This window comes from Lepidothrix coronata, unplaced genomic scaffold (assembly GCF_001604755.1).
Source record: "Lepidothrix coronata isolate B3197 unplaced genomic scaffold, Lepidothrix_coronata-1.0 Scaffold168, whole genome shotgun sequence".
NCBI classification, from domain to species: domain Eukaryota; kingdom Metazoa; phylum Chordata; class Aves; order Passeriformes; family Pipridae; genus Lepidothrix; species Lepidothrix coronata.
The window spans coordinates 1,910,620-1,932,501 of NW_016690348.1; the positions used below are offsets into that span (position 1 = coordinate 1,910,620).

Below are 21,882 nucleotides of genomic sequence, written 5' to 3' on the forward strand. Positions count from 1 at the left end.
ACTTTAAATACATCTCAGAACATTACCTTTACTTGCACTAATCATCTGAAGGACCATCTCAGCAGCTCCACGATCATGTAAGCGAGCTTGCTGGTAGAGTGTTCTCTGTTTTTCCATTTCTTTCTCCTGAGTTTGGGAACAAAAATTAGAGAATACAGACTGGAACTGACTCCAAAAAATAGGAAGATGAGAAATCTGAAGTTGTTGAAGACTATCTGCCTTCATAATCCATGGGTTGTTTGACTCCAAAACTTCAGAACAAACCATCTTTGTTTTTCATGAATAACCTAGCAAACCAGCTCAACACGCACTGTGTTATTTTATTCTTGTATTTAATATTTTAAATACTTGCACATTAGATGATAAGAAAGAAATGTTATTTAAACTCTCACCTCAAATGTCTTTTCTTTTTCTTCTTCTTCCTCTTCTTCTTCTTGACAGCTCTTTTTATGTTAAAAACAGAAGTCACAAGATCTTGCTTATTTTTATAGAAGTGGCCAAATAATTTTTTCAAGCAATAATTAAAGGTATTAAGTAGATTTAAACCCCCTGTAATTGTAAATATTTGTGCTTATCCACACTAAGAAGTTGATATTCCCTAATATATGAGTAATTCAGGGTATTAATCGAACTACATACACACTCTCTAACTACAGACTATACATTCTTGTGCCATATCTCTATATACATAATATTTATCTTCACAGTCAAACTATCATCACATGAGTCAGCTGGAATCTATATGTTGCAAAAACTGTTAACTTATTTTTGACAGACTTCAAATATTAACTCCAAAATAATTACCCAAAGAACAAAGATAACTAACGTTGAGACTGCTCATGAGTTAATCCTGTACAGAACAAAGTGCCAAGTGGGTGCCAAGTGCCAAGTCCTACAGTAGGTGCACTGAAGGACTGCACCTACTAGAATTGTATAGTATTGTTTCAATGCAGGAAATCTCTCATTATATATATAACTCTGAACAGCATTTGCTGCATTAAAAATACAGAATTTACTAGTTTCAAGCAGTCCATGTAAGAAACAGAAAAAAAAGTTTTAAGAAGAATCTAAAATTAATGGGAAGTACCTGACTGCAATAAGGAATAGAGCTTGAAATTATATACTTACTTTTGCCATCATCGCAGAATAGGCAATATATAAGGGATCATCTTCTAGTTTACTATGAAGAGTAAAAAAATACTTAAAATTATTTTATGATGTAGTAATATAAAGATGTCATATGCCTACTAATATTGAAATTCATTTTTTATTAAAGTAGACACGCATCTACTTGACAAGTTATTACACTTGAAAATCATATTAAAGTGTATTTTCTTATCCAAACCCAAGTCCTAACTTTTTGAATAAACAATTTAGGTGAATACTTAGTCATATTGGATAAGTAAGAATCATTGGCTGTTGTAGGCACAGAACAATAATACAGAAATATAAATTAGAATAATTGTAACTGTTAGATGACAAGATTATGTTAGTCATACAGAAAAAAATATATGAAGCACTGGAATACACATACAAAATACATATTCTAATCAACAGTCGAAAGTCAAAACAGAAACTGGCAATGAGATTCATTATAATCATCAACAAACCTTTTCTGACATACTGAGTAAAATGTAATGAATGCCAACTAAAAGAACACACATCTATTACCAGGAGAGACCAGGGGAGGGTACTCTGATTGAACCAGCAGTTTCTATAGACTTTATGTTTCTGTGAGAAGTCAGGTTTGATTATTTCTGTATTGGGTATTTACCAAGCTTTTAAAATGTCAAAAATAGTCAATATTTACCTCAGCGTAAAGGTTATACTGAATTTAAATGCATGAAAATGAATGAAACTGAAAGAGAAAAAAGTATTCACCATGCACATTAATGAACTACAGTTGTTTTAAATCACTTCTGTAATGTTAGTAGAAATTCAATTACTATGTGCTTTTACTCAGTGTGCTTTTCAACACAGGTCTTTTACCTTCTCTCTGTGAGAGCGCTGCGACTGAAATAGAGGATAATCTGATGAAGTGGATCAGGATGGTTTTTCTCAGTCTCTTCTTCTTCCTCTTCATCTTTTTTTGGAGATGTCTGTCTCAAGATTTAGAATATACAAGTTAAGCTTCAGAATTAAGAAAAAAATTGAGTAATTAAGCTTAGGAAAGGATTTGAGTAATTTTATTCTGTCCAGTGTATATTAACTGCCAATATTAATCTTATTCATCAGTTTACAGCATAACCTGCAACATTATGTGCCTGTAGGACTCAGAGTTACAGTATCTGATTTTTATTCATATTTTAAGTAACTCTAGAAGTTTGTCATTTGTGAGGTATTGAGAATGAGACAGTGAAAATCTTAGGGAAGCCTTATTCAGCAGAAATTACGTTTCCATTGGACCAGAATTAAAAGAAAGACACGGCTCAATTATTTAGCAGGAGAATTTCTGGAATAATTTTTAATAATATCATCAGATACATCCTATTCAGACTAGTGTTTGTTACAATATTTTCATATATAATTTCTAGTAACCTTGATTCAATGAATGTAAGGACTTGCTCCTTGTTGTAAACTTCAGACATTTTTTGGCAATTAGAAATATAACATAGCAATTTACTTCTCTAGTAAATCTGAAAGAATTGTAGTCACTGCTTTGATTAATGGCTTCATTCTTTCCTTTAGGAAGAAGCAACAAAGTCAAACACAGACTGGCCATGTAATTGTCCAGAGTATGTGAAGAATGTCCCTACTTGTGTCCTACTTGTTGGAACTAGATGATCTTTATGGTCCCTTCCAACCCAAACCATTCTATGGCTCTACAATATTAGGCATAAGGGGTCTTTAAAAAGCACAGCATGACTGGTTTTGCTAACACTGAAGCACCTCCTGATACATCTGCATGTGATCCATGAAGCTGTATATTAACTTCCATGGTGTTTAGATGCTATGGAGATAGGCCCCCTTGGAGGTATTTTAGACAAGCTAACTACATAGAGGGAAGACAAAAACCAATAGGCTTTCTGAATCAATATTTATTAATACAATCCTGAAGTTTATCAGTCACTTTTACCAAGTACACAGGTAAACTAAATTTTTGCTGAATATGGCATATATTTACTTCTCCTTATGATACATCAGTAAGAAAACAAAAAAAATTAATTTGTACCAAAGCTGAAAATGTTTAAATTAAATATTATGCATTAAAAAAAAATTTAAAAAGCCAAAAGGATCCATAGTGTCAAGCTTTAAAAAAACCCAGTAGATAAAATATAGGAACATAGGAATTACCATAATGTCAAGAATAGTCTGACAGTTCATCTAATCCGTTTCTCTTCCCAAGAATGAGTATCACATAGTTCGTCTGAAGGCGTAAATAACCTTCATGCACTTCAGTGTGCATCACAGGACAAATGTCTTTTTGACCACAGCAGAAAATGACCTTATGCTCTGAAGCATAAGGATTAATATTTTATAAGTTTATGCATATGCATACAGTACACAAAAATGAAATATAGTTTATAATAGATACATAAAATACACACTAAAGTGGGCACTGAAAAACATGCCCAATTATGTCAGTACTTACAGCCAAATCCTGAACTAGTTTCTCCTCAAATGAATATTCCTCTGTTTCTATCCAATAGTTCTGATAGCCATTGAGGAAGAGGTTAATAGAACGGTGCCTGGGGGGGTTGTGAAAGTGAGATCAAGAGGGGTAACGGAACAGAGTATAACAGCTCAGATGGTTAATGGTTAGTAAGGATACACATTTGTACAATTCTGATCCTCTGATTGGTCAGTGAAACAAAATGCAAAACGTAACTAACATTCAGTGACAAAGCTGCAGGTACTTTCAAACATTCTTACTATTTTTTTATACACATATGTATACATTACTTTTTATTTTTAAGGCTTTGAGAGGGATAATATACATTATACATGAAACTGCAGGACTGGAACCTTAACAAAAAAAAACACACACTTGAACAGACTGAGAATGAATGAGTGGGATTTAGACCTGCAAGGTGTAAATCTATTTTACTAGATTTAGAACATCAAGACAGCAGAATTTGGCCATTCAACACCAAAATAATTATCAAGAGATTTCCAGCATGTTATATGCAAACAATCATTGCCTTCTTCTACACAGGGAAGCCTAACAGCTTCTAGTCTTTCAGTTCCAAATCAGGGCAGTATTAGTATGTCCTCAAAGAAGCTGCATTATAAAGATACAAAACCTGCTATAGAAAATTACCAATTTTAGTAAACTCTTAGCCATATTAATTACTACTATACAGTATTCATTAATGTAACTTTCCAAAGAAAATACAGCTCATGGCAATAAGGCTACACATAATAATGGCCAAACCATTACATCTGTACATTACATTTGGGAAAAATTTTGATTTGAGCTACACTACGTGAGGTTAGAAGGGCTATTTCATGCAGCCTTTTCATTTACTTTTATGCTGTACCACCAAAAAAAGGATGTAAAAATGGGCTGCATGTGCACCATTTAATACTGTTTAAATACACTGTGCACATGAATCATTATTTTATAATGGAATAGCTATCAAGTCAACTTCTTAGGCTCACTTGCTGACGCTGGTATGATTTTATTATCAAATTTCAAAAACTGACCAATCAGAATCCCCTCTGTAAATTGTACAAATTCATGTTTTTATGATAATATCAAATCATGGCTGGGAAGGAAGAAGTGTGCACATAAGCAAGAGGCTCTCCACAAGTTACATTACCGTTAACTTGAGTATAAGCCTGTCATACTGAGTTTTTTCATGTACTTTTTCCAGCCAAACACGTTGAAAGGTGCTCAGGAAGAAATTGCTAATTTTGTGTCTGAAGAAAAGCATATAGGTTTTCATTGAAGAAAGGCACAAGTTAAAATCAGTAAAGTAGTCAGAAAGTGTATTCGTAAACTGTGTATGAAAATTTGCCATGTACAGTTGTACATGTATCTATGTGCATATACAGATGACAGACAATAAGACACTTTTTTCAAATTAATTTCCATAAAATATCAAACAAAAATAGACGCATCTCAGAGAAAACATTTATCGCATAAGACACTTTTTCAAAGCCATGTACATTCATTAAACACAGAACATGAAGAATTAGTATTTCCTAACTTAACTGATATTTAATTCTTTGAAAATAGAAATGGTTTAAAATACAATTATTTCTTTTGTATCTACAGGCACTTTTCATAAAAGGGAGTTCTTGGAATATTTATGGTAGAAGTTAAAGTAATTTTTCTGTGATTTAACAAACGCTTGCATGTCAATAAACATTTCCTTTTCTGAAATATCTTACTGGAACTCCTAAAACCTAAAACATATAAGAGTATATTTTCCAAAAAATTATATTAAATTGTGAGATTAAAATTAAATTTCATTGAAAGCCACCTAAATATCTAGAAAATTTTCAAAAGAGCAAGCGTATTTTTTACTGAAGATATTCATCTTTTCTAACATAAATGAAAGGGTACCACTGTAATGTGTGCTTACTGCCCTTTAAATTAATTGATTCTGGCATCAAATTTAGAACTAACACTCCCAATACAATGCTGCAACTAAAATAAGGAAATAGACAAGATAGAAACTGCATTTTAAACTCTGGTTCAAAGAGATTTAAATAGCTTCTAGAATTAATCATGCCTCACTTGAAGTAATCTCCCTAGCGTTCAGACATGTCTTAACAACACCATCAATTTAGATAATAGAGATCATGGTAGGTGTGTAGTAGTGTGACAGCCGTATTTTCCCATCAGAATCCTATGATTTATCTAGAAAAAAATAAGTGTCTGTAAACTAATTAATTTTATGACTTTGTTCTTCACCTATCAGTTGAGCAATATAGCTAGAAGGCCTTGCTCATTGCGGCAGAGTTGGACTAGATGCTCTTTAAAGGTCCGTTCCAACCCAAACCATTCTATGACTTTAGGATTCTGAAAACATTTTTTTCAATCTTGACTGTTTTGAAGTGCAGACAGCATAATTAACTGACAAAAATGAAATAGCTGGACAGATTTTCCTCACATTCATATTCAAATTAGGAGTAAACTGCACCACAAAATCTACCTCAAAGTTTGAGAAGAAAAAGTTTAAGAAAAGTTTTTAACAAAGAGAATTTTTTAATGAAAATTACAGTCAATGTTAATGTTTCTATTTTGAGTATTACTCCATATTTTATGGAAAATTAAAAATATTTATAACCCACTTTGCCCCTTGGCAAGTGTTCCATAAACCTCAGAAATAATACATAAAAGAGGGATTTTTTAAAGGCAAAAATAGGATGAGCCATTTTATCATTTTAGTGTTCATATATATATTCTAAGCATTTTAAGAATTTATAAATCCAGAATATGAGTGTAAAGAAGCATGCTCACAAAAAGGTTGAACTGAAATGGGACCTCTTCATACCACTTCCTCTTATTTTTATAAGCACAGTTCTTGAAGATGAAAGGATTGATACGAGCCCATTTGTTGTGTTGTACTTAAACCTTTTCATTTCTCTGGTTCTTTAAAGACTGCCTGGTGGTAGCTTGATAACTTGGAGAAGTTACTATAGTCTAGAACTACTATTTTTTGTAAAGGAATGATGTGTGCTTTTTACGGTATAACTGGCTTTTTAATTATCTTCTGTAAATGTAGTCTTCCTCCAGTATGTTAATGGCACAGCTACAGACCCTTAGCTAAAATTGTTATCAATAGACCTTTACATCAAGCATGTAAATTGACTTTAATAAAGGCATTTAAAAATGCAGTGCAACTCTACTTTGCCAAAAATCTTTGAATAAAAATATTAGACATGAAAGGTGAAAAAGTGCAGAAAGTAAGAGGCAAACCTAATTAAAGTTATGCTTAACCTGTATCTGAATAAAACAGATTTTTTGAGAAAGAACACGATAAAGGAAATTTCCCCGGTGCCTTGTGATTTTAATATTCTGCTTAAAGCAGTAGATGGATCCAGGCACATGATGCATTTTGTCTTGGACTTTGTGGTGTCTACATTCAACTGGAATAAGAAGTGGAGCAACACACAAGCCCAAAATATCATTCTGCACTGCTCTGCCCCAATAGTTATTTTAATTCATATACCATTCAGATTAAGATTGCTCCAGACAAGCTACAGAGCATGAAGTGTTCATGCAACGGGAGAGGAAGAGCTACATACAATTAAAAAAAAGAAAAAAGAATACAAACACAGGAGAATAAAGAGTAAAAAGAGCAATCAGTCAGAGGCAAAAAATGGACAGAAACAGCAACATCTTAATAATTTCCACAAATAACTCAAGGAACTATACAGCTGACAATAAAGAAGCATTTTGGTTTTGCAACAGCATAATTCTTACGGTCTTTCCCCCTCTGGTTATTTGTCATGAGATGAGTATTTTGCTACTATGAGTAATTAGCTGATAACTAACCAACTCTTAAAATTACATAGACCTAACAATCAACAAATATGTAGGTAAACACATGAGTAGTGAGAACTAAGTAAACAAAGAAGTTATGAACATATAAACCTTTAAACCATTTACCTTGGCAGGTTGTATAATGGTGCCATTCTGAAACATGCAACAACAGCCCTTTTGCGTTGTTTTGACAGGAGTTTGTGCCAAACAGCCTTTTTTGATCTCAGTGGTTGTTCAACCTACGGGAAAATATCTTCTAGTACATACAGTGGAAACACTTCAACTTTCATCCAAAATTTTCTTTTTAGCTAATGGTTAGCTAGTTAGCAAAGTAGAAAATGTTACAAATGCTCTGCATAATCTGAAAAAAAAGTTGCTTTGGGGCTTTAGTTATTTTTTTAATTAGTAAGTAAAATACTAGGGAGCTTCTATATAGTACCTGTCAGTTTATTCAGGCAAGCTCCAGATGCTAGAATACCTCGTGTGTTCGACTCCTTGGTGAATTTCCAAAATGTTTATTGTGTCTGTTTCTAACAATGCTATTCAGCTGTTCATGTGAATGAATTTCTGTGCTGTATCACTTATGATTGAAATGGGTTAACTTTATGTAGGAAGAGTACAGTTGCCTTTATGTATTTAAATTGTATCATTTAAGTGAACAGGCAACTGATTCAAAAGTTGCTATGGCATGCTCAGATGCAGAAATGGGAGACAGGCTGAACTCAGTATATTAAAAATAACTGGACAAGCAAACATCTCTTCCTAAAATTACAGGTTTCTGAATGGAGATGATTTGTATACTATACTTCTTGCTACTGTTCACAAAGTTTTGCAGAGGCAAATATATCCTGAGTTTTCCCTGAAGCTAGATAGAGGCACTTAAATAGATTGCATTAAATTTTTGTGTATATACACATCTGTATGCAAGCATGTGCAAAACCCCAATTTTTATGTGGACACTTTAATGATAACACTTACTGAAGCTGAAATAATCTCTGCAAGGAAAAATCTCAGGTTGTTTTAAAACAAACACAGTATAGAGATTTATGTTTTTACCTGTTCCAGATGATACAGAGCAGCTGATATCCTCTGCACACGTTCAACATTTCTCTCAGGGTCAGTAGGTCCATCACTCTTCAAAATGTCTTTGTACAGATTTAGCTGCCATTTCACAGCTGGATCATCAGACTAAAACCCAACATGTTTCATATGTAAGATGCTGAATTTGACCAACACCACTACTGCTCTCATAGTATAATAAAGAATGTTATAGATACTCCCACTTTCTATCCCCTTTCAGACCAAACTAACATCTGCCAGCTGCTCAAAAAAATGGCATTGGGTTCTGTATACTGCTGGCAATTGAACTCAATTCTTGAGCAAGGTTCTGTATTTTTATTTCACAAAACCAAATAAAGCACTTTGGGACTTTTGTATCCCACTTAAATGCATTAAAAATAAGAAAGCTAATTTAGTACTGGAATTAACTCCTTGCAGGACCTCTGTACCAATAGTGTAAAGCTGTTTTTTGGAGTCTAGAATAGACAGCTAGAATTTAAGTAGGTTACAGCCATTTAACTGTAACAGCCAAAGGTTTTGGGCTTTTACTTAGAAGACAAAAAAAAAAAGACAAAACACGTTAAATTACTTATTGTGTCCATTCCAAATTTATGTAAGCACAAATTTTATCAACCAGTCAGTCATCTTCCATAACAGATAAATGAGTGACTCCTGTTGTGTTCAAAGATTGTAGGTAATGATCTAAATTATTTATAATTTACTGAATGATGAGGACTCTATATTGGTATTACCTTTGACAGTGTATTCAGCATATAAATTGTAGGAATATAAGGGTGCTTGTAAAAACTCAGAAGTGCTAAGATGACACAAGCTTTTCTTGTTTTATCATAGTCACTTTACAATGTATATACTCTTAGAAATGCTATTTAATTATTAGTGAAAGTTAAATTCAAGAAGAGAAGCTGAAATATTACAGTTCCAATTTTTTTTTCTTGTTGAGTCAAGATGATTCTAAGCCACTATAGCTTTAAGACTACCAACATCTCAATTCTTCACACTTGTGCCATTCTATAGAACTTCCCAAAACTTGATTATACCAGCCAAAACTACAAATAAGCCATTTATTATAATGAAAAAATCATGAAGAATAATGTTAAAATGGCAATTTTTCTAATAGCTTTTCAGATTGTATTTTTAAATATATCACAATTATCAAAATAATTGTGCCTTCTGTGTTTTAAAAGTGCACATCAGAATCTTTAAGACAGTTTTTTTGTATTACCTTTTCCTGCAAATGTAAGTTGTTACGTAAATGTTCTTTGACTTCATCATCTGTGTCCCTCTGTAGAAAGGTAGAAGTATTTTTCAGTTCAGATTATGATTCATTTCATAAGAAATTTTACAACATAGAACAGCTTTTATTTTAATATTGAAACATAACCTCTTTTGTATTCAAACATAACCTCATTTGTATTCAAAGTATGTAAGATATCAGAAGGGTCAAAGGCTTTCCTTAACCACAAAAAAAGGATTAAACTCTGAAGGGAATTAAAGCTAACTAATGATATTTCCCTATTCGGTCCAAATGAATAGGCATATATAAAACTGCACATTGCATACAAATAATTAGCAGCTATAATTGCTTACAGTACATAGATATATTTAATAATATTGACTGCTTACATAGCTATGCTTCAAAATATGGTTTAGAAAGTTCTGCTTGCTTTGCATTAAAAACTATTGCAAAGTACACACTTACATGGCTGTATCTAGTCTTAGCCAAAGAGATGAGCTCTTGATCTCCAGGAGTACACATATTCAAACCAATAGGAAGCATCTTTTTAAGTGCAGCCACAATCAAAGATGTTTGTATGGAGTACAAATCCCCTCTACGTTTTGATTTCTTCCTCTCTTGATCTTGTCCTCCAGACTATCATTAAAATAAAAAAAATAAGAAAAGTAAATTACTGTAATTCTTTAATCACACGCTTCTCCAACATGTTCTTCCCCAATGGTCCAGGAAAACTATGTTCCTGATGTAGTACAACTAATTAAAAATGCTACATCAGAGGAAGGGTGTATAGTCTTGAGCAGGAAACATAAAGGGATAATTTTGGTGTGCGCCAATGCAGAAAATGCAGTAACAGTGATGTTTTAATAGGAGTAACACACTTTTTTGTGTGCATTCATAATATGACTCTATATTTTCTGGATCTTACCTCTCAAATCAGAAACAACCCTAAAATTAAAAGATGAGTCAGTCTCAGAGGACACTATTAGCTCTCTAATATTAGAAACAAATTCAGGATGTTTACTTTTTTTTTTAGGAAATTGATATAAAGATAGTCATCCAGGGTCTGAATGAATGAATATTGCCTGATTTGTCTCATCTGGAAAATACTAGTATTTAAAAAGCTTTGATTCAATGCAGTAAAATGCCAATGAATTAGCGCCTCTGGGAAAAGCACTGCCCTTTGGCTTTGGCTAATATTAGTAGATTTGGGATGAAAAATTAAAACTTTTGCAACTTTGGATATCATCAGCAATAGGCAAAGGAAAACAAGACACAGAGGTAAACAGCACAACAGAATAACATCTGCCCTATCTTCATACAACAGACACTGTACAACAGTATTTCACACTCAGCTTTTCATTTATGAGACAGAGAACCAAAATCTTTCAAACAGACCCATATATTTAATGAACACAGTAAACAGCAACAACATAAAATAGCCCAGTTCTGAATTCTGTACCTAGATTAAACTCCTACTAAACTCAAGGGGAGTTTTGCCTGAGATAAGATTTCAGGACTAGGCCTCCAGGCTTATACAACACTACAAAATGTAGTGCTTGCATTTAATCCTCCACGTCCTTCTCTCAGTTAAGTTTTAGTGATACCTGTTCTTATAATATATTGTGTAGTTCCACATAAGGATACAGCAGAATCCATTGCAATTCCTTATCCCAATTACTGCCTCACTATTATCACAGTATCACTGGAAGAAAAAAAGGCAGCCATACATATTCTACTCAGTGATAAATTTTGGCAAATTCTCTCTTCTAGATGGTGAATCTCTACGTACATAGCTGGTGTTAAGCATTTTGCAGGTCTGAGGGAACACGCAATGGATGTGGCTTCCTTTCTTAAGGAACTAACAATTGCAAGAGAGTACTTTGCCTCAAAGCTTCGCTTTTCAAAGTGCCTTAGAAATAGCAGTGATGCAATGGTTATAACAATGACGTTATTTGTACTCTACATTGACAGCAGACAAACAAATCCCACAATGTATCGCTGTATTCCAGTGGCGTCACTATGCATCTTAAATAAGGAATAACAAAATATGTAATAGATAATTTAAAAAAAAAAAAAAAGAAAAGAAGGAGAGATACTGGTTTCTGCATCTTTTATGCCTGAGGCCTTTCACACATCCAATTTGCTGTATGTTTATATGAGATTAATAGCTACGTATGAATGAGATAGGGGAACCTTAAAACTTGAACATTTTTGAAGCACAAAAAGAAGAGTCATTCTGCCTTTGCCATAAATTCTGCTGTCCATGAATTCACATCTCCAGCTGATAAATGTATAAGTAGAGTCACAGACAGAAAGCTAAATGACAATGAAACTGTGTCTCTTTCAGTTCTGATATGCACATATAAGAGTAAACACAATACCTTCATTACATATGTAAAGAGCATTAAATTTGATGTATTTTGCCTAAATAATTAACTGTGCTAAAAGGACTTGAACAGAAAGAATGATACAATTTGGTTGCCTAACAGCACATAATGATATTACTTGCCTGAGGTTTTCAACACACAAATTGATATTTCTTAAAAAAATATACAGAAAAGGAATGACAGATTCTTTAGTAGATTAATAATAACTAAATATGCAATGAAAAAGAAGAAATAATTTATTTACGCTAATAAAATCAGCTAAAACTGGTTAAGATTATGGAATTAATATTTTTAGTATTTCCATCCCTCTTTAACCCTTCAAGTCTCTGAAATTACCATGAGAGCATTCATTAAATTGTACTCTATATACCTGGAGAAGTTTGAAAACAACAAATCATGAAATCAGGTTGTTAGTTTAACAGAACTTCTCTTTTTTAACTTATGCCTGCAGTTTAATTGATTAAAAGCTCTTCACAGCATAATGTATGCTTCTCAGGATAGCAGGCGAAGGGAAAGATGAAAGGGTTTATGCTCCATTTTGCTGTTCATTCTGCTTCACCAATGAAGACCACATCATAGGTCAGAAAGTACTCATCTATATTAGAAATTCATATTAAAAAAATATGAATGATGAAAGGGAAGGTGACCTATGGTTCATTGGAGGAGAAGAAAGCTTCAAATACATTAAGTACATAAAAGAAACAAGGATTATTCAAAAGCTTTGTCACTGATCACAGCTTTAGTAAAGATCATTTTACTTTTGGAAAAGGGGAGGATTTGAACTGTATATCTTATTTAAACTTACTGATTTTAATACAACTTCTGTTCGTCTACAGACAAGGTACAGGTTATAGCACATTTCTACCATTTATTCTTCTTGAATATCATAAGCCAAATACATCTTTCTGATGACTCTACTTAAACATTGCTTTTACAATGTCTACTTCAATATATTAGCAAAAAAACAGAATGCAGAAAGACAGCAGAGGCGGAATGTACATCTAAAGTAGTTACAAAAAGTAACTTGACTACATTTTCACATTAAGCAGCACGTAAGGAGTGCCAAAGGGAATTTCAGCTGCTCTGATCAAAACTGCCACTTCAACCTGGACAAAATTTATAGTAGGTGGAACCTGGACCTTCACTTTGTGACGCCACTGCTATGATCAATGGAAAGAGTGCTTGGAGCCTGATCATCTCTAAATCTAAAACAAAGACACATCATGCACTTTGACCTGTACCTTTACTTGCATGGCCTGTGTGAAAGAAAAATAAAGGGAAAAAAAACATAAGTAAAAGAGATGAAAAGATGATAATTTTTACAAGTTAGTAATAAACTTACTCAGCTTTATCAGGACAGTAAAAATATAGTAAGTTTGTAGCTAAAACAAATGCATAACCAAGTGGGATCTTAGCGAAATCAGCTTAATCCTTATTAAATGACTGAACTTCTGAATTTCTGTCGCTATTCTAACACACACTACCAATTGTTGCTCGAGCACATAAGGAAGTACATCTAGTAAGCCAGCCTTTTTATTGAAGCCATCCCAATTTTATTAAAAGAAGAAAGTTGTCTGGAACTCTGGATAGTCCAATAATGAAAAATATTCACGTTTTCACCAAAATAGCTCTTTCTCCCCTCTTTCCCTCCCAAAATATGTTTGAGAAAAATTATGTTTAGAAATCAAATTATCACTGAGAAGGTGTTGCACTTCATTTATGGATGTATTTTCCCATCACATATCTTATTATCATTTTGAAGACAATCTGAGAAGCTTTAGCTTGTATCTTTTAGCAGTACCCATTTTAAGAACATTATCAACTCAGTTGTAACTCTCATACATACACAGGGGTTTTTCCCATGTTTATTATATTAATACCATAAATACACTTAAATAAATATGTATTCCATAGTCAACACTATATTATCATTGGTCAGGAAATCTTAAGAATATAACATCAAAACCATTTAGTTTCTGTAAAATAAAATAAACTGTTACTCAAAAGAATCCTTTACCAGGCATAGGAAAATACTATAGAAAACTGTTGGGTTTAAACAGGCAGAAAAATCTATAAACACGCACAAGCTCCTACTTCTGTCATTGCCCTAACAGTAACTTCCTTTTCTTGTGATACTTCAGTAAGCTTTAAAATGTTGAAGTCTAGATATTTTTTAAATCTTTTGCAGCCTACTGTATTAATACCACATAGTAAAAAAAAGGCTTCAAGTCAAGAAAAACAAAAGACCATTCGTCAAATTAAGTGTTAGAATCTTAGATTCTTAGAATCTTGAATAGCTTACTCAGACAAATAGCAAATTTTAATTTAAAATTTCAATTGTGTGAAATATGTAGATGCTCCTAGACATGGCTCAGCAGATATATACTGAAGGTAAGTAAAGACAAGATGTTAATTATACTTAATTTGAGATGACTATAAAAGTAATCCACTCATGCTTCACCTCAGTATATCCAAAGGAAATACATTCTTTGTAATTGAAATAGTCTCAGAGATCTAAAACTCTTGCAGAAAATACTAACATGAAATCCTCTAACTATTGTAAATCTGCAAATAATATGTATTACATATCACAAATGGGCACAAACCACAATGTTGTTTCATAATACAAGCTAGAATGCTATGACTGCCTTGAAATTCTGTAACAGTAATATAATAGGTCTATCCAAATGTTCTTAAAAGTAGATTAAAAAAAATAATGAGGACCAGTCAAATAGAACTTCAGTAGAATATGCAAGAGTTTAGCAACTGAGGGTATATATCTAGCCACACATTCATTTAGATTCCAAAACTTATACAAAAAAATTGCCCACATATATATTACACAGTTATTATGTACATGTGAATGTATAAGCTTAGTGTTTTATACTGAAAAACTCAACAGGACATCATTGGCTCTTAACCAAAATGTTGTTTTATCAAGAAACCTATGAAGGGGTCAAAAATAACAGATTAGTGGAGTTGAATGTGTTTAAATTCTCCATTTCAACACTTTTTTCACAAATCTGTTATTTCATTGTAATCTAAGTTACCAGTCTCTCTCAGACTGGAAGTTCTCTAACTTACCATTCCCCTCCGAGCACTCTGCTGCCATATTTTTAGAAAAGAAAAATTAAAAAACTTTCTCAGCTGTTAATACATTTATTTGAAAAGCTATTAACAAAGTTAACATTGTATAATCAAAATACAATGGGTACTTAATCAATTTATTGATTGTAATGATGAATCATTTGTTACCACTGCTTTTAGCCGCCAATGAATGATGTAATGCTACTCCTTCATCCTCTGCTTCTTTTTTTTCTTCATGTGGCAGGTAAAGATATAGAACCTTCTGTACATGACATATTACACCTTACACTCTGATAGAATCAGAGTATTTTGTATCTTAGGAAAAATACTGTCTCTGTTATATAAAGCAGTCTCAGATCAGCATGGGGCCTTAATCCTTTAAGAGACCTCAAACTGTTCTGTCTTGGGCCAACTGCCAAGAGCTAATGCTCATATTCACAGTTTTCTATACATTCTCATGCTTGATAAATACTGGATATAATTGTTTACACTGAAAATAATAGGAATAAACTAGTGATAGAGAGGAAAGTGCTAATTATTCTGTTAGCATAATGCTTTTTGAGCTGAATGTTAATATTAAAGCAAGAAATTATAAAAATAATGTTCCCTAATGTAATGTCCTCTACTGTTCACTGTCTGAGGATATAAATAAGTACCAAAGCTTGTAAGAAATCCTGAAGTTCAGTTACCTAGAGAATTTCTTGTTTTATATATATATATTTCTTATATTTACTATATATTATTATTATTATATATTATATATTATATTATATATTATTACATTATCTTTCTATATATTTGTTTCATATATATATTTCTTCATATTTTAAGCTATGCAGCCTTAAATAAAAAATCAGATGTAAATCTATCCTTTAATGAGTGTGCTGGTTTTAGAGCACTTACATTTTATATTATGAAATATTAACAATTTCCTGCTTAGAAACCATCTATAGAAAACCAATACAATACTTCTAAAAGACAACTCATACATTTCATCATGATATTTAAGTCATCATGAGACAAATGTCTATCTAAATTATCAGCTGTTCTGCAATCATGCCTGCAGTTATGGTACCATATAAATAAAATATTCAGTCATGAACAATAAAGTATTTTATTTTTCTTTTATTAGCAATGGCCATGAGAGTGTCCTTGAATGCCATGACATTGTATGCTTACAAAAAATTATATGCATTTAAAAAAGCCCACAATCTCTCTGTACTGTATACCCATAGGAAGAAAAACACATTTATATATGCATCTACATCTCTGTTATGTAAAAATATATTCATACAAGTATTCATACACAGTATATCTCTATACTTAAATATATGCTTCAGGCATTTGAAAATATAATCTCAAAATCAAATTTGGGTAATATAGATTCTTGATGTTAAATTCCCATGATTTTTTCAAAATCAGAGCAGTATGAAGCCTACCTATTCTTTATTTTGTAAAGATTTGTTTTTCATTCCTACCATACCAGACTGACAAAAATATAACACTGTTTACATCATATTATCCTCTATTAATTTAAATATATATGAATCACCTGATTCTAGTCTATCTTTTTTTTAAAAAAAGTACACCTAATTGGTCTAGTTCTCAGACCATTTCTAACATATAAATGCTGAAGAACACATATTAAATCTATGGGCAGTGATTGCCATATGATAAAAGTACAGAGCTGCATATTAGACTTGGTTATTGTGCAATTTCTCCTCAAATAGCCTTGACTATGCCCACTACTAATCCTGCTAATGAGGATGATACAAACGTTTAAATTCTATCAAACAATTTTGTAATCTGCATCTTGAAAACAGGAAAACACATTAAAAAATTCCTTTTCTCTGAATAAGGAATTCTGTATATAGTTGGACTTTTTTTTTAGTGCCAGTCATGAACTAATGACAACCAGATAATCTGCTAGTTTTGCATGTAAAATTTCCAATATCAGCATTTGGCTTGGCCTGGTTTCAAAACTAAAAGAAAATAATAAAAAAAAACCCAAACAAACCTTTTTAAAGAAACTTATGAAATATAAGGGCACATTTTACCTGCCTCTCTATTTTCTAAAGTTGAACTTACAGTAGCTTGGTAACAGGCAACCAAAATACATTGAAATAAAACACTTTAAACACTACTTCTCTGGTACACTTTCAAAATTACTCCAAACACATTATAAATATAAATGAAAGAAAAGGTTCCTTTGCTACACTTACTTACACTAATTTGGAATTAGACTTCATCTAGCTTTAGTTTAGTAAGGCAATTTCTTCAGCTAATGTCAAACCAGCATGTTTTACCTTGACACCATGAATTTTGTCTATTAAACAGGTAACAAATGTACTTTAAGCCATTGTATCAGCCTCTCTTTGAAAATTAGCAAAAAAGACATTAATGTGTTAAGTAATAAAAAACAAGAAAACCAGTGTACACATGGCACACTATATGTATAAATAAAGGGGTATATGCAAAGACAGCAGTCATCCATCAAAGCTGACAGAACAAGATGACATTCACAGGAAAATGATGAGGCAACCAATGTTTTTTCACTTGCTTTTATAAAATAGTCTACCTTTTTTTTTTCTAAAAGATCAACAACCCATATTTTATAATACAAGCCATATTCTCTTATACGTGTAATTTCTCAAATCAAGACTTTTAATTAAATCTTGTGTATTTGAATATTAGCAAACATTTAATAAGTAACTCTAAGGTACATAGGCTATATTTTGCATAGTAGTTGTCACATCTGTCATCAAGAAGCAAAACTATTTTTCTTTTCTTCTACTAGAACAGCAGTTGCAATCTGAGTAGATTTTCAGAGCCTTCTTACAACATACTAAACACATAGTGAAAATTTACCTGATCCACAAATTTTTATTAACTTACTTTAGACATCTTGCTTTTGGTGTCTCCTGTTAAAAATGCCAAATTGTTGATTTCATTCTGAATCACAAAATTTTGTTCTTCTCTTTTGAAATTCTAAAGACAAAAATAAATCACCAGAAATTTAGTTCGTCCACACACACCACCTTTATAAGTAAAGATAGGATTAAATGAAAGAAAAAATGTACATCTTATCTTACATGTGATTTACACCACAGGATAAAAACTTCAGCTACCATTCGAAAGAGTTCATCAGAATCTGCATCTGGTTTCTTTAGCCAGTTGGCTCTAGTTATAAAAATAAGAGAAATTTAGAATAAGACATTTTAATATAATAATCTCTATTTAATAGATCAGGTTACATTTGTATAGTTAATCTTGGAATTCAATGAAAATCTCTTTAGATGCTTAGAGAGGCAATCTTTCATGGCAGTTTAATTCATCTCCAGCAAAAGTCCTAATTCTTGGGTATTTATTTCTGCCTGCTCCCCCTCCCCATGGTGCCAACATGTTTTTTGTGCCTGTTCTGTTAACCAGACTAAAATCCAGACCTTGCTATTGTATTTTTTTCCTTCCTAATAAAACTTTGATATCAAAACTGTGTTGATCACAGAGAACACTGTAACAAGGAGAGAAGGAACATTACAGGGAAATGAATGAGTGGATAGAGCTGTAAGATTCTTCAATTGGTTTATTTTTGTAATCCAGGAACTAATACAACTTCAGTCTGAGTGTGTCTGCGCAAGGATGCTCAGAAAACTTGTGCAAATGAACTAACAGATGCAGCCCTCTTAAATGTCTCTAAATTAAATTGTATTGATATGACCATACATAAAGTGGGCACCTGACAGCAGACATGGAAATAGTTACTATGTTACAGTTTATGCTCATTAACTTTATCTTTCTAGTTGGATTTCTCCACAGTCAAGTTAAATCTGCGTTTTTTAAAATATTTGAACTGTTTCCTTGCCAACAAGATCTGACATAGTAAAGCCTTGAGTTCATCTAGAAAAAGAAAAAATTCTCAGTGTAAATTTGTTCACAGCCTAAAGGATTATGCATGCAATGAAATGCTTCTAACCAGCTGAATATGTACTAACACCAAAAAAAAAAAGGGACAATGACTGTGTACAGAAGAACAATGTTGTTAAGGATAGGATAAGATACTGTAGATGCTGAGATACTATAAATACTTCAGACACTCTTCTGAGGAGCACCTTGGGATCATGTTCTGTGACAAAGGAAATGGAAAGTGCAGGGAAAGTGCAGAATAATCCTTCAGTAAATGGCTAAGGAAAAAACTTCTGGTACAATGTCGTTCAAATACTCTTTATTTTCGTCTTAAAATGAAATGAAAAAACAAAATAAACAAAAAAAACCTCGCAAAAGAATAACTACATCTACAAAGAGAATCATTCAATGGAGGCAAAATATTTTTTTGTCCCGTCATTAACAGGTAAGGGTTTTAGCCATTATTTTAGTTTTTGAAAAGCAATTAGTAATGTCACTGGGCTGCAGTAGGATGTATAGGTCTGGTCAGGATATGTGTTCTCAGTAGTAGTAGTCCAGTTACAATACAACAAAATAAGCCATACATGTGAACAAAAGGTGTGAATTCAAGGTACAGCTATGTTTAAGTGAAGAATCTTAAAATACTCAGGATCTGATTCTCAGTATAACATTAAATGTTGTTCTGAATGTCTAATCATAGACTCCAATATATTAACTAATACATCTGAGTTCAATTATTAATTTTTATTTACCTGTTGTTGTCTACATAGCGTATCAACATTGGATAGAAGGCATAAAGGTCTCTACAAAGTACAGCAAATTCATCGAGAATGAGTAGCTCAGCTTCTTGGGTGTCAGTTTTACTATCTGCTTTCAACTGCTCCTCTTCCATCGCTATCTTTATAGCTTTCTTCTTCAATTTATCCAGTGTTGGAATAAAGTGAGATCTGAGCAGATCAGGTCTGGCTTTGCTGATGATGGGTTGAGCATAAACTATATGTGAAAATATAGATAATACTATGATTAATGCACTATTAGTGTTGTTTTTCATCATATTAATATGAACTCTGAAGTTCTAGAAATGATAAAGGTTAAAGAGCTTCATATATTTCTGCATCATAAAATTCCTAATAAAACTGTGAATGTAGCTTTGTAAAAACTGTATGTATTGAAAGACTAAATCACTGTGGATTTGGATAAATATTTCAGTGTTATGTAAATTAAACTATCATGGTCTTCGCAAGTCACATGTCTCTAACTAAGAACGTAAGCAAAGTAGAGGTTGAGACGCAAAGTCCTCAGAAAAATACTTTTTTTTTGGATTTTTGTGTGCATGGGTGTGGGGTTTTTCTACCCTATGTCAAAACTGCAACAAATGTTCTCTACAATTAAGCAGCAAACTTTTAATAAATTTTAATGGAATTCTTATTTTCATTAAGGATCTTCCAGAATTTAAAATAATACCAAAGTCCAGTACCAATGGGTACTGGGTGCTCAAATTTAGCAGTAAATTATTACCTTTAAATAAGTTTTCTCAAACCACATTATTGCACAGTACATATTTACACTGGTTAATATGAATGATTAAATTTGGATACAGTAAATTTCTTTATCTAGCTAGATACTAAATCCTGTAGGACATTTTGAGAAAACTTTCAGCTCATTTAATAGATCACACATTTATTCAGGGAAACCAACTAATTTTGAACTTGGGTTACTCTTGAAATTATTTCACCATTTACAATTTCTTTGCATTTTGTCCTGATATTTCATGAACAGAATTCACAGGACTTATACCCTCTACCGTAAAACTCACTTCTTAGGTGTCTTGAAAATCAGCGAAACTGACAACTCCAAAATAAATTCTAAGGCTCTTATACAGTGCATAGAGATAAGATTTTCAAAATCTGTTATGGTGTACAGAAAGCTCTCTACTTAAAGTGATGCTACACTGCATGTATAAAATGAATAATAAAAAAATAAATTGTTACTTATCTTTTGTTTATCTGTCTTTTATGATGGTTTTATTACAATTTATTGCTATTATATCACTGGGTAATAAGGTAAAGTATAAAAAAGTAATTAAATATTATTAGTAAAATTACTCTTCAAAAAATGTTTACAGTACCTGCAATTCTTTTCATCCAAGATGCTTCATCTATTCCCAGATTGTTGTTAATGATTTTTAGAATGTTCCCAAGAACGATGCTCAGATGCTCAGATGTTATCATTGTACAGCAAGGCCCACCACTTTGAGAAACACTCTCAGACCCTCTTTCCCACCAGTAGGATAAATAGTTGCATAGCATGGGTAAGATAACTTCGATGACATGAGGCATTTCAGTATACCTTGCTCCAGACTCTGCTAAATCATTAATTTCCTTTATAAGTCCATCCAGCTGAGGGATCTCTGGACACATCTCTTCTACTGTATCAGGCATACCTAAAACTGCGAGTAAGGGTAGAAAAACAAAAGAATAATTAGCAAAATAAAAGAGGACACCTATGTTTAAACCCTATGTTTAAAATACAAGTAACATTGTCACTCAGGTTTTTTTCCTTCACCGTCTTGGGCAGGTATATCTGTAGTAAGACTTTGGGGTATGCATGGGTATCTCCTTTCATAAATTATGTCTTTCTGATGATGTGCATATAGCAATGATGTAAACAATATCTGCCATAAAGCCATGGCTTTACCATAATATGTCCTGCAATTATCTGGTGAGCAGTCCAGCTAAAAGTGCAGAACAGAA

The 21,882-nt window shown here is 32.5% G+C and overlaps 1 protein-coding gene across 2 annotated transcripts in view; it reads right to left on the reverse strand.

Moving 5' to 3' along the window:
* Positions 1-21,882, reverse strand: part of RYR3 (ryanodine receptor 3) — a 218,916-nt gene that overhangs the window by 33,618 nt on the left and 163,416 nt on the right. For both annotated transcript variants that reach the window (XM_017829727.1, XM_017829728.1), the window contains 14 exons: positions 21,258-21,578; positions 19,882-20,122; positions 18,319-18,406; positions 18,122-18,214; positions 13,381-13,395; positions 10,218-10,388; positions 9,741-9,800; positions 8,495-8,626; positions 7,565-7,677; positions 3,593-3,689; positions 1,990-2,099; positions 1,129-1,180; positions 393-443; positions 27-126 (listed from right to left, as the gene is read on the reverse strand). In XM_017829727.1, coding sequence (XP_017685216.1) covers positions 27-126; positions 393-443; positions 1,129-1,180; positions 1,990-2,099; positions 3,593-3,689; positions 7,565-7,677; positions 8,495-8,626; positions 9,741-9,800; positions 10,218-10,388; positions 13,381-13,395; positions 18,122-18,214; positions 18,319-18,406; positions 19,882-20,122; positions 21,258-21,578 — 1,644 coding nt within the window. The remainder of the gene's footprint in view (positions 1-26; positions 127-392; positions 444-1,128; positions 1,181-1,989; positions 2,100-3,592; positions 3,690-7,564; positions 7,678-8,494; positions 8,627-9,740; positions 9,801-10,217; positions 10,389-13,380; positions 13,396-18,121; positions 18,215-18,318; positions 18,407-19,881; positions 20,123-21,257; positions 21,579-21,882) is intronic.